Consider the following 20458-nt stretch of genomic DNA (forward strand, 5'->3'; position numbering starts at 1 on the left):
CTATTGCCTTAGACTTCTGGCAGCTTAAAGGGAAGAGAGAGGATCAAGATGGGTTTTTTTTTGTTTTGTTTGTTGTGTTGCTTTTCATGCCAACAACTTTTAATTGCTAATATTCCAGAGAACTGAAGTCATTTTATTATTTATAATTTTTTAAATCTTTTTTTAAAGGATAAATAATTCACTTACTAAATTGCCTTTATCAGACTTAAAAAGCTGTAGGGCTTGGGTGTGGCCCTAAACTTCATTAAATAATGATGTTTCAGGTCATATCTCCAGCTGGTTTAAATCACTCTAATTCTATTGAAGCCATACAGCTATGCCAACTTACACAAGCTGTGAATCTGGCCAACAGAGCATGATGTTTGTATGTAATGTATTGCAGCCGGATACACTGTAACCCATTGAATAAAGTGGAAGCCGTGCTGTATAATTTACATCTCTAAATATGATATTATTTGCAGACAAACACAGCCTTGTAGACAAATCCAACCCTTGTATGATGGAGATGTATCAAGGATTCTTGAGTTTATCTCATGCCTAAACCCTCTTCAAGGTCTCTTGCTATAAAAGACCAATGTACTTTAAAAAGCTTACTGTCCAGATTTTCTCCAGATGTGTAAGAAAACCTCTGAAATTAACCTGACCTAAATAGCAAGTGATGAAATTTGCATATTCTCCCCAGTACACCAAACTTACAAAGAGACACAATATTTGTGTTGTACTTACCAGCTCTGCATAGTCCTCTGGAAGAGAGTAAGTATAAGAATAAGGAAACAGCAGCAGCTGGGAATAGGAGTGAATAGTCAAGTATGCCTTGATAGTGGAGAGATTTTTACGAATAAAGTCAGCCAGAGCCTTGGTCTCTTTTTCAGACTCGGGGGCGCTGCCGCAATAAGTGTCATCGCATGGTCTTTTCGAGGCATTAACACCTGCTGGGAAGGGCGAATTTTTGTATTTAATGAAACAGAATTATGTTAATGGACCATAAAGGTGGTGATTTACTGTCACCAAAGTTATAGTTAAGACTCTTTAGGCAACCATAAGTTAGTCCCCTGGAGCATATACTATACATGGAGTCAGAATATTTATTATGTGATCACACACTTTTAGGCAGTGTGTCATAGCATTCTGCAAATACTTGTTGTTTCTTTCACAGCTACTATATTTGGAGGAATAAAACCATTTCATGCATTACTGAAGTAAGTCATCATATTATGTAAGTGAATTAATGTATGAGAAGTAAACAATTCTGTTGACCTGCAGTGCTTTATTAGGGACCTCTCCTTGAATGTCTGCTGCATAACACCGGGCACTCCCAGGAATTAGAGTGGAAGTCTAGTGACTGTCACTTTTCTTGCTTTAGTACAATGCTTTCCCCCGGTATGAATTCAGTGCCCACAGAAACTTCCAGACTGACAGCCCTGGTGACAGAAGTCTTCTGTTCATCCTAAGGAACAGGTGTAGCATGCACAACAACGGTGTAAGCTTCCCTAAAGTACGTTGATGATGATCCTTCCTCCAGGCCTGGAAGGACCAACTTTAGGAGTGAGGGAAGCATCTTTGTGGAAGCATCCCTTTGATATGTTACATGCTGCACCTTTCAATGTTAACTTTAATCAAACATTAGAAAATACTTACTGCACCACCCAGCATTAAAATTCCTGTTGGGGTCGGTACCAATGCAGCTGCTGCCAGAGTTTGTGGAACGTGTCTTCCTCCACATGCGGTACTGAAACGGAAAGTGCATGTGAATACTAATGGATAGTTACAGTATTTGACCCATTCAGTGAGATTCTTGTTCAGAAAGAAGAGTGTACATACATTGGTCCAGGTGTAGACGTAGCCATCAATATTAAGGACAGGCAGGACGTAGAAATCCAAGTTGTTGAGAAGACGTGTCATAAGGGTATCACTTCCATAGGTACTAACAGCCTAGATATAGATTAAAGAGAGAGCTGTTGTTTTCATGGAATCAGGAATTGCTGGTGGTTCTGAAATGTATTTTTAAAAGCACAAGTGTGTGTTGTCTTTTGCATTGATGCATAATCTTTTGTGCAAACCAGTCCTCCAATGTAAATCCAAAAGTGCAAGTATATTCTTCTGAGGTAGCCTGCTTCATTAAGGGCCTGATCCAAAAGCCACTGAAGTCAATGGGAGTCTTTCCACTGACTTCAGTGGGTTTTGGCTCTGGCCCAAGCACCCTAGAATTAACGATAATAGTTTAGCACTGGAAAGTGATTCTGTACACTCCATATTCTGACATGAGACAGGCTGAAGCTTTGAGATATTTTTAAGTACTGGAAAGAACAAGGAATAAATCCCAAGTTATATCAGCTAGAACCACACTACTCTTTTAAAGCAGCATTATTCATCTAACTTAACATTGCATAGATGAACAAGAACTGATCATGAGCAATGCACTAAATCAGCATGCCAGTGGGCAGACTCAGCTCTCCAAAGAATGACTTCCTATTTAGAGGTATTCAGTGGTCCTGGCCACATATTCTGTAAGGGCTCTTGTGTCCCTGTAGTTCACCATCTTAAAACTTTTTATTTGCATACAAGAAAATATGCAAGAAAATATCCCATAGAATTGTACAGAGAGGATCCTCCTGAGACATTCAGTACAATAGATACACTTCTGACTCTGGCAAGCTCTCATCACAAACAGTCTCAAAAGCATAGATAATGGAACATTACATGATCTTCCCCACTCCTTTCCTTAGCACACAGAGGCATCATCAAAACTCCTTCACTAAAGCTATAGGGCCTGATTCTCCACTGCCTTGTGCTTTGTGTGATCATTTACAGACTTACACCTGTATAAAGTGAGTGTAAGTGGGGCATAGAAAAGCTGCCATTCTGATCTGGTAGTATTGCACTTATGTTTCCCTCACTTTGCACACATGTGAATGACTACAGAGGGTGCAAAGCAGTTGAGAATCAGGCCTGTAGTTTGTTGACTGATAAACAGTGTTCAAAAGCAGATTATGGTTACTGGGATAACTGGCATAGGCGGCAGGTTTGTATAATTTTTGGTGGGGCCCAAAATGGTGGTGCCCCCCCACTCCCGCCCTGTAAGCCGATATAAAATGAAGCTACAACGCGTCAGTGCCACAAGATTACAAGGTTGGAGAAGGGGTAGGGGGTTCCAGGGGCCAGTCAAGGGACAAGGAGCAGGGGGGGTTGGATGGGGCAGAGGTTCGGAGGGGCAGTCAGGGGACAGGCAGCAATTGGATAGGCATGGGAGTCCAGGGGGTTTATCAGGGGACAGGTAGGGGGTGGGGTCCTGGCGGGAAGTTGGGTGGGGTCTCAGGAGGGGGCAGTTGGGGACAAGGAGAAGGGAGGCTTAGATAGGGGCTGGGGTCCCAAGGGGCAGTTAGGGGCAGGGGTCTTGGGAGTGGGTAACGGGGGACAAGGACCAGTGGTGCTTAGATAGGGGGTGGGAGTCCGGGGAGGGGGCAATCAGCAGCCAGGGGCTGGGATTCAAAGGGCTCTGAGCTGCTGGCAGCCGCGGGGAGCCCTGAGCCCTTTAAATCCCAGCCGCCGCGGCTGGGATTCAAAGGGCTCTGGGCTCTCTGCCCCTGCGGGCAGCCCAGAGCCCTCCGATTCCCAGCTGCGGCTGGGATTTAAAGATCTCTGGGCTCCCCGCGGTTGCAGGCAGCCCAGAGCCCTCTGATTCCCGGCCGCGGCTGGGATTTAAAGATCTCTGGGCTCCCCGCGGTTGCAGGCAGCCCAGAGCCCTCTGATTCCCGGCTGCGGCTGGGATTTAAAAGGCTCTGGGCTCCCCGCAGCAGCGGGCAGCCCAGAGCCCTCTGATTCCCGGCCGCGGCTGGGATTTAAAGATCTCTGGGCTCCCCGCGGTTGCAGGCAGCCCAGAGCCCTCTGATTCCCAGCCGCGGCTGGGATTTAAAGGGCTCTGGGCTCCCTGCGGTTGCAGGCAGCCCAGAGCCCTCTGATTCCCGGCCGCGGCTGGGATTTAAAAGGCTCTGGGCTCCCCGCCGCAGCAGGCAGCCCAGAGCCCTCTGATTCCCGGCCGCGGCTGGGATTTAAAAGGCTCTGGGCTCCCCACTGCAGCGGGCAGCCCAGAGCCCTCTGATTCCCGGCCGTGTCTGGGATTTAAAAGGCTCTGGGCTCCCCGCCGCAGCAGGCAGCCCAGAGCCCTCTGATTCCCGGCTGCGGCTGGGATTTAAAAGGCTCTGGGCTCCCCGCAGCAGCGGGCAGCCCAGAGCCCTCTGATTCCCGGCCGCGGCTGGGATTTAAAGGGCTCTGGACTCCCCGCGGTTGCAGGCAGCCCAGAGCCCTCTGATTCTCAGCCGCGGCTGAGATTTAAAAGGCTCTGGGCTCCCCGCAGCAGCGGGCAGCCCAGAGCCCTCTGATTCCCTGCGGCGGCTGGGATTTAAAGGGGCAAAACCTAGCTCCAAATATTGGTGGAGCAGAGCCCCTGATTTTGAATATTCCTGGGGCTTTAGCTCCACGAGCCCATATAAGTTGGCGCCCATGATAACTGGTGCTTCTTCCTGCCTTTTGCATATTCTCTAACTCAGCTCATGCCTTTCCTTTCTGCCTTTGGACATTTGTGTCCAGTAGCACTTTTAAATAAACAAAGGAGGATCATAATGTTAAAGTACTTCCTCCCTCCCCAAAACCACTGAAGAAAGTCATCACCTTCAGTCGAGTACATTCATATATTGACTGTTTCAGATAACACCCCCCCCAAATGATTGTAGTAAAAATAATTGCTAAAAGAAAAATGGTAACAGGTACTATCTTCAGTTTTACTGGGAGATAAAGAGATCACTTGCCCATCTACTTGTCACTTTCAATTTCCATTGCTCCTTATGCAAAACTACATGGATGTCTCTCGGAGGACAGGAAGATTAGCCACATCACCACTATGTCTATGCTAGCATGAGCCAATCAAATGCTTTGGTTTTCCTTTGTTTGGATTTTAACTATCTCCTGTTGCTTGTGTTTTAAAAGCTTTAAATGTAGGAATTTTTATAAAATTTGAGAATTAAGCAGCATGGGGTTGCTTTTTAAAGATTATTCTACTGAAGAGGAGTGTATCTTTTTCCCTTTAGAGGAGGCTGTGTGTACAGTGTTCACCAGCACTCCCTACCTATGTAGTGTTAGGAGATGAGAGAGAGAGAGAGAGAATAGAAACTTATATTTCTTTTTAGAATTCATAAAACCAGCATGGAGTGAACCTCACCTCACGTGTGCGTCTCAGGTACTAGAAGGTGATGCTTTCTAGTTACAGAAAAATGTTATTTCTTATTATATGTAACAAATTATATTTATTGGTAAGAAGTGGTAACTCTGTTTAAGGCAAATAATACCAACATTATTAGTTTCCTCCCCCTGAATACAACATTCAGGGAGCTGTCTTCCCAGCCTTTGATTACGTTTCCATAATCTTCTTGTTCTGTTTAGGTGAAGAAAAGCTTCCACCCTTTCTCTTTCTTTTCTTGGAGAAAAAGAATGATTCCAAGGAACCCAGGAATATGAAGCATTAGGAAGACAGGCATCCATCCTACTTCTATAATGTACATTCAGATGCCTTCTACAGTTTACCTTGACTTCTCCCATTCTTTAAAACCACACACGGCTGAATTCTGAACCATTGAATTCAGTGTCAAAACTTCTACACCACAAACTGAGCCAGGAGCATGACTGGATTTGTGGTGTTACTATAGTGTTATAATACTATAAACATGAAGCAGATTCATTGGTTTGTCCATCTATCACCGCTCTCTTTATACATAGATGCACAGGGGATTCTAGTCACACCTACCACAGTGAAAATGGGTAGCTCATTTCTTTTAAATAATTTTAATGGAAATTAAAGGGCAATACTTAAAACCTCAAAGCAAACTTGAGTGGTTGCCTTGGGATTACCCTGGCAGACAGCCAGAATAGCCTGCACTATGCCTCTGCCTCCCAGCCTTGTCCCTGGTGTAGTGGATGTGGCCAGTGACAAGAAGCAGCCCAGATTGCAGCAATTCCTGAATGTTGGAATGGCCCCCTCAGGGGTCATCACATCCCTGATGCGTCCTGATGCTCTTTGTTTCCACAAGCTGCTCAGGTGTCAAATGGCCAGTCCTGAGGATCCGGCCCTCAGTGTGTATACACTTCACATCAAGGAGACAATGAAGCCCAAGTTGTATTATTCCAAACGAAATCCCAAATCAGAGAATAAAATTAGAAAGCACTGGATTAGAAACTGCCAAGGACTGAACTGCAAGAGATCGTATTATTGTATTTATTTCACGTTTATTACAGTCTGTGTCAGTTTCCTCTAAAGTTGATTTATTTTGTGAAAACTCTTTTTTGTTACTGAGTTTACCAACCTCTTTCACAAACCATTGGCAGAATGCAGGGGAGATCCACTCTCTTGCGTGGAAACCACAATCCATAAAGATGGCTTTTTTGTTTGAACCACTTTTCCCCACCTATAGTAAATAAAATGTCATGAAAAAACAACCTATTTGGTGTACAAATTATTAATATTCTGTCTCCAGACTAGTGACTCTAAAGGTGAAACTTGACAGCAGTATGAGCTATATTCCTTGATTAAATTGAAAACCTAATACTAACAGAGTATATTCTTGCCCCTCTGGACAATTAAGTTGTTCACATTAAAATAGTACAATCCTATTTGCTTTATTTTTTATTAATGCAGACACGATCATATTTTCACAGAATATTTCATTACTACATAGTGTTGGTAGATTTCATATGATAGTAGTATTAGCTGAAAAGACCAAGTTGGCTATATACATTCTAGTGAATGCTGGTGTTGTTTTGAGTAAGTAATTTTGTCTGTTTCTCCATTTCTCCCCTCCTTCTTGCCCCCCCCCCATTTATTTCTTGGTATCTTATTTATGATGACAGAAAATGATATCTGAAGAAGATAGAGAAATTGGGTTTGTTTCCTGTTGCCAGATAGACTGACATTTATAGATCCCTTTATAGAAAGTGGGTTTACAAACAACAGATGGCGTGAACAATTACATAAAGGTAAATTATCATTTACATTGCTCACAGGAATGTGGTTAAATTGATAGGTCTGAACTTCCAAAATATTTATTATGGGTTTCACTCTATAAACCCTTTACCTTAAATCAAAAGGATAAAAATTCACAATAAAAGTAGCTCTCAAAATCTGTTTTGATTTCCTAGAGGATTTATAATATATGTCAGAGTCAGTGATGCCTTAATAAATATTGTAATTTTATTATTGTTACGAGAACAGACCAGACTGTTAAAAAGAAATTAAAAACAATCACCTTCAGGAGGTATATGGGCCGTCCCTGAAATGTAGTCCCGATCTCAGTGCGGGAGACAAGGTTTGCGTTCTGAGCAGCAATGTCAGCAGTCCAAGCAGCTATCTGTTTAATACAACCATTAAGTTAAATGGCATCTCTAACCCCAGTTCCAAAGCAATTAATGAATGAAGAATGTAGCATATTGATAGATTTTACCGTTTCCCAGTTGTTGTATTTTTCATAATTGTGTCCAGTAGCACGAACATGGCTGTCAAACTGAGCATCAAGTACCGTCTTCAGGTTGTCAATCAGAATTCTGCAATAAGCCCACAGTGATATCAAATATAGAAAGAAGACTTGTCAGTGGGGTGAAATTGTCCAGAAAATTTGACTTTCCCTGCAGGAGAAAGCATTGGGCAGATGTCATTGATCTACCATTTGGAACTACAGTGATTCTGAAATGAAGTGTTTGGGTTGGAACTACATTCTTGACCACAATGTACGGTGAATTCACATCTAATTTTGCCTTATGTTCTTCTCCAAGGATGGGCTCTTCTTGGCCAGCAGCTGTCCACCAGGTCAGCTCTTTGCTCTCAACTGTCCACAGTTGAGGGGAGGGTTGAGGAGGCTCTTTTGGGTCAGGTGCAGGGAAGTTAACAACCTTCTTTTCCCCATGCTCTAAGGATAAGCTCATGGAGCAAGTGCTCTTCCTCTGTGAGCAGCCCACTCCCCTTCACCGCAGTGTGAGCTTATGTGGCCATCATTTTTTTGCTTGTGGACATGGGCTTCTAGAGAATGGGGCCTTTCTTGAGTTGATAGCACAGAATGACATTCGCCCTATAATGTCACAACATGATGATGTAACATCCCAATGCATTGAAAAGGCACCACCGAGCAAACATCTGTAAAATGATAACCCTCACTCTGTCAAACCAAACTCCCCGTGTTCAGGTGTGGTTTGGCAGCCTCATAGAGCCAATGGACAGAACAATAATCTCAGCTCTACTATATTTGTTGTATGCCAGCTGCAGCGAGGTGAATGCAGTCATCCAACAAACAAACATCACATAGGCACTGAAGTCCTCTCTGCCTCTGACTGGATCTCTGCTACTCACCTTTCCCATGGACTGAGACTAATGGATAAGGCTTATCATCAGGCAGTACCTTGAGACAGTTTGCTTTTATTCCAGCTACTCTAACTTTTTGTTTTCCCAGTGCTTGTCTTACCCTGAATGGCAAGAGGGTCAAAATTTGCAAAAACAATATGTTCTTGATCAAAGTGATCTGGATAGAAGAGCAAGAGGTCAATTTGCTGTGTGACGCCAGCCTTCATAACAAACACTTGAACTGGTTGCATTGACATAATTTCAGGGCACTGCAGCTGCAGATCAAAGAATTGTATTTACTTTGGCTGTCACAAGGACATTCTGCTGAAGTTTGTCAGGGACACCCTGCGACCCTCATGGCCCCGCAGTCAGAAGACAGGTGCATGAACTTGTGCAAATTCATGTATATTGTAGGAAATTCTAGTACATACCAGTATAACTCCTTTGCCAAAGAGAAAATCCTACTTTCAACGGATTCTTATGCTATAAGGGGGCAGTAAGAGCACTGAAAATAATCTTTTTAAGAACTATGATTATATTTTTATTGCCAAAATATATGGGTCTTTCCTTCATAGGGCTACTCTGAATATGTCAGAAATACAATTATAGCAGCAAGTGAAGCATTAATAGCTCTGCTGTGGTTTCCTTAAGACTTGAAAAAGAAACCGTTTGGTCTTTTAATGTCTTTTAATGAAATAACGTTACTACCGCTGATAACTATTGAGGTCTCTGCTTTAATATTAGTGGTAATTTTTTTGTAAATGTTCCATTAGCATTAGTTATTTTGCATACATTTGTCCTATGATATGTTAAGGAGCTCCAGTAAATGTCTCCAGGGATGGATTCTTAACAGACTGAAAACACAGATTTAACAGATTAAACAGACTAATTTAATGAGAGCTGCATGATCTAGTAGGAAGGAGTTTGATCTAGTGAGCCGAGCATGGGGCTGTGAGCCAAAAGCTTGTCTACCCTAATCTAGCTCTGCCACTTGACTTGGTGTTTGTTTCTGTATATTGGTAAAATGAGATAATACTCACTTACCCACTATACAATTAATGGTCCACATATATCCATATGTTCCAGCTGTTTTGTACTACTATGGTGACACAAGTCAGCCATAAATCTTATTAGGGAGAAAAGGTGGGTTCGGTAATATCTTTTATTGGACCAACTTTTGTTGGTGAGGGAAACAAGCTTTCGAGCTTACACAGAGCTCTTCTTCAGAAAACTTGTCTCTCACCAACAGAAGTTGGTCCAATAAAAGATATTACCTCACTCACCTCGGGGGTCTCATATCCTGGCACTGACATGGCTACAACTATACTCCATAAATCTTATTGGCAGCTGCCCCAGAGTGGCACAAAGGAGCCAGAACATACTGCTGATCCTGGCTCAGTGTTTGCATAGTCATTTGAAAATATAAATTACAGGTGGGATTTTCAAAGGCGCCTAAGTGACTTAGCAGCACAAGTCCTTCACTGTGTGGGCATGAGGACTATCAGAATTCTTCCATCCTGCTTGAGTGCTGCTGTGATATCTCTTAGGAGCTTCTGGGACTGAATAGTCCTGCATCAGATATATTGGAAGACTTTGTAAGAAGCTATATGTATGGTCCCTTTACAACTTCATGATGATAACTGGATCCAGGACCTATTTGGAGGGACTGATTATTTACTGTTCTCCTTAGAGCATTATTTAAAGTGTGGAACTTCCTTGAGATCAATAGAGGACTTGAAAATATATATAATACTGCAACTGTTCCACCTAAGGCCTGATCTGACTTGTATTCAAGTCAGTGGAAAGATTCCAAGTGACCTCAGGAGGAGGAAGCATTAACTGAAGGCACTGCACCCAAGAGATCTTTTCCTGGATTACATAAGAATAGGCTGACTAATTTGCTGAATTTCTAACCATCAGAGACATTGTTTAATGCAGAGACAAGGTGGGTGAGGTAATATCTTTTATTGGGCAATGTCTTTTGGTGAAAGAGACAAGCTTTCAAGCCACAAAGCTCTGCAGCCATTCAATAATAAATAGAGGAGTTGATTCAGTATTCTTTGTTGTAAGTAAATCACATTGCTCAAGGTATTGTATTGGACAGATTGTTTCAGAAAGCGCCATGGTATTATTTCGTAAACAGATGGGTCTGTGAAATCTAGGTTTTCTAGTTTTATGATGATACTTAAAAATAAATGAAAATATTGTTTGTGTGAGGAAACCTCTTCCAGTCTCACTGAACTGCTGTGTGGCCTTTGGCAATTCACTTCAATTTGCTGGGCCTCTGTCTTTTCCTGCCTTTTGTCTATTTTGACTTTTTATACTGTAAATTCTTCAAATCTCTTACTATATGTTTTACAGAGTCTACCTATCATGGGCAGTGGGTGAGCCCCTGGCTTGGGGAAGCCAGCCTGCCCCTTCTTCCCAGGGCTCCGCCCCTGCCGCCGGAGCCCAGCATCCCCACCCATGCTGCGGCTGCCAGCCCATCCCCCGGCTCCAGCCCCAGGCCACCCGAGTGCCTCCAGCTGCAGAGCTCTGGGAGGGCGGGCAGTGCAGGACCCCCCATCTGAAGTGCCAGGCGGGCAGCATGCCCCCCATTCCCAGAGCGCCAGGTGAGCGGGTGTCAAAGCCCCCAGCGTCCCCAGCCCCAGAGTGCCGGGCAGGCGGGTGGCGTGGCCCTCAGCCCCGGAGCGCCGGGCGGAGTCCCTGGCCACAGGCCGATGCCCATAAGTCCCAGCACAGAGCCCCAGCCACAGGGGAAGAGCTGCCCATAGCAGAGTGCTGGGAAGCAGGAGGGAGTCTGCGGGCAGAGCGTGAGCGGGGCCATGCAGGGCTGTGTTTGGGGAGGCTCAGCCTCCCCCAGCCTTTGATATCCACCACCCATGACCCTAATCCTAATTGCAGCCTCTAGGGGCTACAGTAATAATAATAATTAATAAATATATTACCTAACAATTATGCCTTTCTGTTGTGGGAGGGCTGTTATGGGAAGGCCTTTCTGTTATGGGAGGTTTGGCTGGGTAAATTTTCTCAGTATTTACCCTTCTTATATTCAAAATATCAAATAAGAAAAAAACATACTCAAATTCCACTCCACTCTGCTCCAGGAGACTCTCAACATCAGAGGACTTGTCTGCTTCAACTCGGAAATCAACTCTCATTTCTGGTTTTACTTGTGTGATGGTCTCTGGATTCCAGAAATCAATCTGAAAAGCGGAACAGATGAAAATAAATACATATGTGATTGTGATTGTTAGGTTGGTATCTATGGCTTGATAGTGATAATATGGTAACTTCATTAACTCAAGACAGCACCAGGACTATATTCCATTGATCTACCTAAGTTTTCCAAAATTAAACATAAAATCACATGGAAAATTAACTACAATGATTGTATTCGGGCATGTAGTTCACACATTATGAGATGTAGTTTTGCTCAGATGGCAGTGACAGCTTTCCAAAATTTCAGTTCAGCAAAGTACTTAAGAGCTGGGGGCCTAAGTCAGGAGATGAGCATGCAGGTTCAAAGACAACTTCTGGACAAATGTGTATGTCCATCTGAGTAAGTAAATTAGAAATATCATCTTTCATATATTTTTAAGAACAAAAGAGATGATTATGATCATCAAGTGAGATCTCCTGCATAACACAGGCCACAGACTTTTTTCCAGTAAGTTCTCCAGCAAGACCATAAGTCCTGTTTGAGCTATAGCACATCTTTGAGAAAGATATCCAGTCCTGATTTCAAGACGTCAAGTGTAGAAAATCCACCATGTCTCTAAGTAAGTTGTTCCAATGATTAATTATAATCAATAATGAATTAATAATTATTAAAGTGGAAAATGACTGCTCAGGAAGGAGTATTGTGGAAAGGGACCTGGTGGTCATAGTGGATCACAAGCTAAATATGCGTCAACAGTGTAACACTATTGCAAAAAAAGCAAACTTCATTCTGGGATGGTATTAGCAGAAGCGTTGTAAGCAAGACACAAGAAGTAATTCTTCTGCTCTACTCTGCACTGATTAGGCTCAACTAAAGTAATGTGTCCAGTTCTGGGTGCCACATTTCAGAAAAGATATAGACAAACTGGAGAAAGTCCAGAGAAGAGCAACAAAAATGATTAAAGGTCTAGAAACATGACCTATGAGGGAAGATTTAAAAAATTGTGTTTGTTTAGTCTGGCAAAGCGAAGACTGAGTGGGGGACTTGATAACAGTTTTCAAGTACATAAAAGGTTGTTACAAGGAGGAGAAGGGAGGAGGAGGGAGGAGAAAATTTGTTCTCAACCTCTGAGGATAGGATAAGGAGCAATGGGCTTAAATTGCAGTGAGGATGGTTGAGGCTGGACATTAGAAAACTTACTGTCGGGGTAGTTAAACACTGGAATAAATTGCCTAGAGAGCTTGTTGAATCTCCGTCATTGGAGATTTTTAAGAGCAGGTTAGACAAACACCTATCAGGGATGGTCTAGATAATACTGAGTCTTGCCTTGAGTAAAGAGGACTGGACTAGAAGACATCTCGAGGTCCCTTCCAGTCCTACAATTCTATGATTCTATCTTAACTGTTAAAACTTTCTGCCTTTTTAATACTCTGAATGTATCTATTTTCAACTTCTGAACATTATTCTTATTAAGCCTTCCTCTGCAAGTTTAAAGAGCACTCTACTAACTGAAATCTCTTTCCCATGATCAAGTTACTCCTTAACCTTATCTTAGATAAACTAAATAGATTGGGCTTATGTCTCTCACTAGAAAGGCAAGTTTTATAGACCTTGGATCATTCTTTTAGCTCTTTTCCAACCCTTTACAATTTTTCATTATTTTTTTGGAAGAGTGAACACTGGAACTTCCACAGTGTTACAGTAATGGTCTCACTAATGCCAACTGTGATCCTCTTGCAGCCAAAACTCTTGATTTCAGTGAGAATTTTGTCTATATGAGGACTGTAGGATTGGGCACTTAGGCCCTGATCCTGCAATAAACTCAATGTGGATAGAACCCTATTAACGTCAATGGAGCTCAGTGGTCTGACTTTGGATAGCTGCTTATAGGCTTAGGTCCATAGGCCAGTGGTCCCCAAACTGTGGGCCTTGGAGGAACATTCGGGGGGCATGTGGTGGGGCTGGAGCCAGCCCCCACAGGGGGCAGGGAGGGAGCGCCATTCTTCCAGCCCCACTTTGTCCCCAGCCTAGCTCTGCTACCAGCCTCGCTCCTCCCCCCAACCCTGTTCAGGCCCTAGTCCTGCTCCACTTCCAGGCCCAGCTCTGCTCTCACTCCCTCTCTGTCCCCAGACCAGCTCTGTCCCCAGCCGCAGCTCCGCTCCGCCCCCTGCTCCACTCCCAACTGGCCTCTGCCCTCATTCATCGCTGCCCCCAGCCACAGCTCCACTCTGCCCCCTGTTCAACCCCCAGCCTGGCTCTGTCTGTGCCTAGCCCCAGCTCCTCCCCGATCCCCAGTTCTGCCCCCAGCTCTGCCTTTAGCCCAAGTTTGTCTGCGAGGAAGACTTGGTTGTGCAGAAATGGACGGGAGGGGGGCAGGGACAGATTTCACTACTGGGGGAGAAGGGGACTGAAAAAGTTTCAGAGTGGCAGCCGTGTTAGTCTCTATCAGCAAAAACAACGAGGAGTCCTTGTGGCACCTTAGAGACTAACAAATTTATTTGGGCATAAGCTTTTGTGGGCTAGAACCTACTTCATCAGATGTATGGAGTGAAAAATACAGGAGCAGGTATAAATACATAAAAGGATGGTAGTTGCCTTACCAAGTGTGAGGTCAGTCTAACAAGACAAATCAATTAACAGCAGGATACCAAGGGAGGAAAAATAACTTTTGAAGTGGTAATGAGAGTGGCTCATTTCAGACAGCTGACAAGAAGGTGTGAGTCACAGTAGGGGGAAATTAGTATTGGGTTTCGTAATGACCCAACCACTCCCCGTCTTTATTCAGGCCTAATCTGATGGTATCCAGTTTGCAAATTAATTCCAGTTCTGCAGTTTCACACTGAAGTCTGTTTTTGAAGTTTTTTGTTGTTGAAGAATTGCCACTTTTAGGTCTGTTATTGAGTGACCAGAGGGATTGAAGTGTTATCCTACTGGTTTTTGAATGTTATGATTCCTGATGTCAGATTTGTGTCCATTTATTCTTTTGCGTAGAGGCTGTCCGGTTTGGCCAATGTACACGAAAGCTTATGCCCAGATAAATTTGTTAGTCTCTAAGGTGCCACAAGGACTCCTCGTTGTTTTTGCTGAAAAAGTTTGAGCACCACTGCCGTAGGGGCTATATTTGTATTTATACTTTAAGGTGTATATATTTTGCCTGGGACTAACTAAGCCTACTTGCATGAGTAAAGGCTACTGATGTGAGTAAAGACATTTCTAAAGCATCTTTTTCCTTGGAATCTAAGCAATGAACAAAATATTATTACCTTGGGGATTACAATAATGTAAACAGGGAGTGGTGTCATCGAAATATACAATGATAAATGTGTGTTCACTATTTAAGATTTATAACTTTCTCTTCCTAACAGTAATACAAAAAATCAGATCTTTTGTTGTTTCTGTTGCTGCTCTATTTATTTATTTATATCTTACTTGCACTTGTGTCGTACCATTCCTTAAGTGAATATTGCTTACTATGCAATTTCCTCACAGTCTGTAATTTTCAGCATAGTTCAAAGTTTTTTTTTCTCTTTTTGAAGGATTTCAGTGGGGAAGTTTTGGCAAGCATAAATGTTTTAAAGCACAGGCAACTCTGATTCCAAAAACAACAAATATTTTCAAGTATATTTCATTTGGAATAGTAATTTTTGATGCAAAGATTACTATAGTTTTCTTGGTCCTTTTGTAGTCCATATTGTTATTTCCTGATAACCAAGTCTGCTGTTATATGGGCACCAGCATGTTTTCCCCATTATTACTGTATACGGAATAAATATTAAATTTATTATTATTTGCATGAATTATAACTAACAGATAAGAGCAGCTTCTGCATTCCTTTCGCTCCTATTCAGATCAATCCGAATTCTGGGTTCAAAGTATCTGCAGAATTGAGCTCACAGAGTCTCTCTAGTCCACAGGTGCACTGTACACATACTGTACATAAATCGGTAAGATGGGAATCACTGTGTGAATAAATAATTTGGGGCCTAATTCACTAAATCTGGTACAAGATGCAAATTGTACCTGTTTCTTTTCCCCAGATCGGGGAGTTCAGCCCCAAGAGGACTGGTGGTGGTACTTCTGCAAACTTCCCTTGGGTTTACTGGTTGGAGAAGTCAGTTTTCAATCTCACTGGTGGCTTCATTAAACTCCAATTAGTAAAGGGTGCTGTGCAAGGAGCCAATTCACCATCTTTCCTGGCTATGCCCCCTCTCGGGCCATCACCTCCCTAAGTATAAGAGAGGTTGTGGCTGGTGTGTCCATCCATGAATGCTGTATTTGTGTGTGAGCTAACTGTTATCCCAGAATTGGTTACTAATCCTGACTGTCAACTATTTTGGCCATAATTTTGCATAGATTTTTGATTTTCATTTTGTAGGAAAAAGAAAAACCAGCCCTCTAATTTAATTCCTTTATAAGGCACACTTGAAAGAAAGTATGGCATGGTAATTTATATGATGAGGATGAGGAGGCAGTGGCACACCAATAGCCTTGCCTTTTCATATATCACTCGATTGCTGGTGATAGTGCTTCCACTTCTGCATATCATTAAAAAGATCATGTTTTCATCTCACCGATGATGGCATTTTTTCTTTCCACAGCTATTTTACTACATCAAAGCTGAAGGGAAGTATTGAAAACACATTTGCTGTCTTTATTATTTTTTCTCACGTCATCGCCATGTCACCATATATCTACATCAAGGTTAGTAAAAAAACAGGCAGCTTGATTGGGTATGGTAGGAAGCTTTTAAGAAAATCCAAGGAAGAAAATATATTGCATGAGAGGCTAAAGGAAAGTTGAAGTTGGATGCGAGCCTAGTTTTTTAGGTTATTTCTAAGTGACCAAATTCTGTTGTAACTATTAAGTTAAAACCACTGGAAACGGAATTTTCATGTGGTGTTTAGCATAACACGTATTCAAAAGTATCGTACCACACATTTTTTCTCTTGTTTTTTAGAGTCTGTTGCATTATGTGCTTTAACATGCAGCTTGGATTATTCAGCTAGATTTTCTAGAAATGTGTTTATTTAGCTCCTGTCTTGTGACCTAGTCCTGCTCCCTCAACAGGAAAATTCACATTGACTTGAATGGACTCAGGATCAGGCTTCTAATTCAGCAGTATGACATACAGTATTTCTTAGATCAGTATTGATAAAACAAAAGAGCGTTAAATTACAGTCTATTCCCCCACCCAATTCCATCTTATTTACCTGTATGTTGCTGGCCAAGGTGTTGAGGAATTCTACGTGCTCTTCATTGTGTGGTATTACACGAAACACCTTGTCTCTTGGCGATGGAGGAGGCGGGAGAAAAAGGCATGATTAAAACAGGCAGATCAGCTAAAAGTTTTGTTTAGCAAAAAAGTGCCGGTTTAACCTTAATTTGAATTCTTACCCGTCAAAGTTGTGTCTGTGAAGTGAAGCTGAAGCAGCTGCAGCACCTACAAGAACCAATACAGCCCACATTTTCTTAGAAATAGAGGGAGTGTGATTATTCTCATCTGCTTTTATAATCCGGTTTATCCTGTTTGTTACTAATCACACAGCAAAGCAGCCCTTCATTAACTGATTGATTATTCTCCTGTCCTTGTTTTATCTGTACACTGTTTATCATCTGTGTATTTTGTGGCACACCTGTGGAAACAGAGCTGAGTCTCACAGCTGGCTCAGGGCACTCACCACTAAAACTGGATGACCTATTCATAGCGGAGAATGTATGTGATAATCTTGCTCTTTTTTTTTTCACTTGTGAATTACTGGTGAACAATTTTAATGAATTTTTATTCAAAGTAATTCAATGGATGTTCCTGAGAACAAATTGGGTGCACAAGCTGTATGCTAATTGGGCCTTCAGTATATCTCTGGTCCACAGGGGCACTATACACACCCTGTACGTCATTCAGCGAGGTGGAGATCATTGCTTGTGATTGTCTAGGTGATGATTGCATCTCTAATCTAAATGTCTAGGAGGACTTTGCCTCTAACCCTTCATATATGCTGAATGCTTACATAATACTCTACTCTACTCCGCATATGGACAAAGAAAATCTAATGCCATGTAGTCATATAAATAAAGGGCCAAATTTTCAGCTGTTCCCTCCGTTTCACACAGGTGATTGCAAAGGAAAAATAGTACTTGCCCCTATTTTGCTCATAACAACACATAACTCTGATAGTTAGATGTCATACTACTCACTTCACCAAGCAATAGGTTCATTTTAATGGTGTTCAGTGGTACTAACTTAAACTTTGTATTTTAGTCTTTCAATTTCTTTTGATGGGCTATCCCCAGATGTACAAAAAATGGAATGTAAGGGCTAAATTCTGTCCTCAGTTATGTCTGAGTGGTCCTGTAGATTCTAGGGCTTCAGCCATACATGTTACTAAAGACAGAATTGGACTTTATGGCTGCACTTTTGCATTTTGATTTTAACTAATGGATCAACAAATTTATATTCCCAGTTTAGAAACTATAGAGTCAATTTGGAAATGCAGATGATTGAAATAACTAATATGTTTCTCAGATATTCATCAGCATAGCAGAATTCTACTTAAAAATAGCTCCATGAGGCTTTCAACAGAGGTGAGCAAATATTCAGGGTTGTTGTGCTGAGTATGAGGATGAACATTGTCTATCAAATTTGGAGGCCTGTAACAATCAAAATGAATACTGAATTCAAATGTAATTAATACAGTGAGCCTTTTGCTCAAATAAGGACTACAGATTTTGACCCTACATTATATAATATATCCTGATAAACAAATCCTTTTATGTATAATGACGAAACACTAGTTCAGTGCACTAATCAGACAAAACTTTCTCCTTTATAGAAATATTGCTGCCACAAGTTTTATGATGCATTTTTTTATGCAATATATAAGTTCCATTTAGTCTGTTCTACTCTCAATGCTAGTGTGGGTGCACATGATGTAATTTAGGTTCTTTGATCCCGAGATGTCTGTTTGAATTTGACCCAAATTGTTGATACCTCTGGTGACAGAGTCGAGCCAGGTGGCTACAAGAGAGTGATCCTATTGGCATCCAGGAAGTGGACGGGCGTACAGGAGAGTGATAGAAGGCAGATATACAAGCCTCAGATTAAGCAGGTCCCTTTTCCCTGGGTAAGGTAACAGGGGTGGTTCCAGAACAATCGGGAATTTACTGGAACCAATTAAGGCAGGCAGGCTAATTAGGACACCTGAAGCCAATTAAGAAGCTGCTAGAATCCATTAAGATAGGCAGGCTAATCAGGGCACCTGGTTTAAAAAGGACCTCACTGCAGTCAGTGAGGGTGTGCAAGGAGCTGGGAGCAAGAGGCACACAAGCAGCTGAGAGTGAGTAGGTGTGCTGTTGGAGGACTGAGAAGTACAAGTGCTGTCAGACATCAGGAGGAAGGCCCAGTGGTGAGGACAAAGAAGGTGTTGGGAGGAGGCCATGGGGAAGTAGCCCAGGGAGTTGTAGCTGTCACGCAGCTGTTACAGGAGACACTAAAGACAGCTGCAATCCACAGGGCCCTGGGCTGGAACCCAGAGTAGAGGGTGGGGCTGGGTTCCCCCCATCCCCTCAATTCCCTATTTGATATAAGAGGAGTTGATCTGAACTGTGGGTCCCACCAGAGGGGAAGGTCTCTGGCCTGTCCCCCGACCCATTAGGTGGGCCAGCAGAGACTGCGGGGGATTATTCTCCTCCTTTTCCCCATGCTGGCTGTGATGAGGTTAGCCGAGTGAACGGCAGGTTTGTGTCACTAACAAAAGGAGCCAAACTGAAGACTGCTGAAAACCTCTGAGGCGAGCAAATCCACCAGAAAGCGCAGAACACATCAAGGCAGAGGAGGAACTTTGTCACACTCTTTTAAGAATGAACATGATTCCACACCTGAATATCCTATGATACTCTTGGAAGGCAATTTTGCAAAACTACACTGAACAGCCTAGAAATACTTTAAGACTGGAACATCCAACATATGCAGCCATTTGCACCTAACAGTCTGATCCCTGATGAATTTGTTGGTTAAACAAGATTCCCAAATTGCACGTATCTTATGTACTTGAGAATTATATTTGCCAAAATATAAGGATTGAACTTAATTTACAACTAATGACCTAATTTTGTAACACTGCACGTTGTCACAAACAATAATCTTACTTAGAGTCAAGTCTGCTAAGCAGGATGACAGCAGGAGTTATTCTGACAAACTGCCAAAACAATAATGCAAGGACTTCAAAAGTTTTAATTTTAAGATGAGCTCTACCATATTTGATAAAATTGTATGGTCTCATGAACATTGCTAAGACAATAGTGCAGAATGATCAAGCTCAGAACTTGCAATGAATAAATGATCACAAGAAGTAATCAAATAAATCTCAGATGTCATCATTCCCTGTTGAGCTCTAGGAAGCATCTCAGAAATAGAAGACTGTCAGATTTCAGTGTTTGAATTCACTTTTAAGAAATTCTTTTTGCCTTTTCATGCAGTTTCCAAAACAATCACTAACCCAGCTTTACTGCTAGTACTACTGAGCTGCCAAACTATGTAGAATATTATCATTTCTGATGACAGTCTTTGCTGTGTCCATCACAGATTAGGTCAGAGAAAACTAGTGACATGGAATCTCATTGAAGTGGTTCATTTTGCATCCCAGGATTGATGATTATGTGTCAAATTATCTCATAAGCTAGCTCTAAACACGGGCTTGTTTTTCTAACCGCATTAGATAAATGTTCAATATCGGTATGGTAAAGTAGCAGCCCAGGGAGAAATCAAAGAGCAAATTAAATTTGGATAGACCAGCTGCTCCCTTCATTTTATGAGTACAAGACCATAGCACATCAGCTGGACATAGATGAATAAACCATTGCCATATATACTAGGAACTGACAGAAAAGGTTAGAATTGGGTAGCTTTGTTTATGCACATT

General features: G+C 42.3%; 1 protein-coding gene and 1 long non-coding RNA gene across 2 annotated transcripts in view; one reads left to right on the top strand and one right to left on the bottom strand.

Moving 5' to 3' along the window:
* The window catches only part of LOC120371998, a 7238-nt gene extending 791 nt beyond the window's left edge, over window positions 1–6447 (top strand). The window contains exons 2-3 of the long non-coding RNA XR_005584687.1: window positions 1157–1199; window positions 5437–6447. This is a non-coding gene — a long non-coding RNA (uncharacterized LOC120371998). The remainder of the gene's footprint in view (window positions 1–1156; window positions 1200–5436) is intronic.
* Window positions 1–17005, bottom strand: part of LOC120371996 (carboxypeptidase B-like) — a 27834-nt gene extending 10829 nt beyond the window's left edge. Inside the window, exons 1-9 of the mRNA XM_039488607.1 lie at window positions 16935–17005; window positions 16751–16826; window positions 11459–11583; window positions 7488–7587; window positions 7293–7394; window positions 6354–6455; window positions 1822–1932; window positions 1639–1729; window positions 727–932 (exon numbers count right to left, since the gene is read on the bottom strand). Coding sequence (XP_039344541.1) covers window positions 727–932; window positions 1639–1729; window positions 1822–1932; window positions 6354–6455; window positions 7293–7394; window positions 7488–7587; window positions 11459–11583; window positions 16751–16826; window positions 16935–17005 — 984 coding nt within the window. The remainder of the gene's footprint in view (window positions 1–726; window positions 933–1638; window positions 1730–1821; window positions 1933–6353; window positions 6456–7292; window positions 7395–7487; window positions 7588–11458; window positions 11584–16750; window positions 16827–16934) is intronic.
* Between the last annotated feature and the right edge of the window lie 3453 nt (window positions 17006–20458).

Source organism: Mauremys reevesii, linkage group 9, assembly GCF_016161935.1.
Source record: "Mauremys reevesii isolate NIE-2019 linkage group 9, ASM1616193v1, whole genome shotgun sequence".
In the NCBI taxonomy this organism is placed as follows: domain Eukaryota; kingdom Metazoa; phylum Chordata; order Testudines; family Geoemydidae; genus Mauremys; species Mauremys reevesii.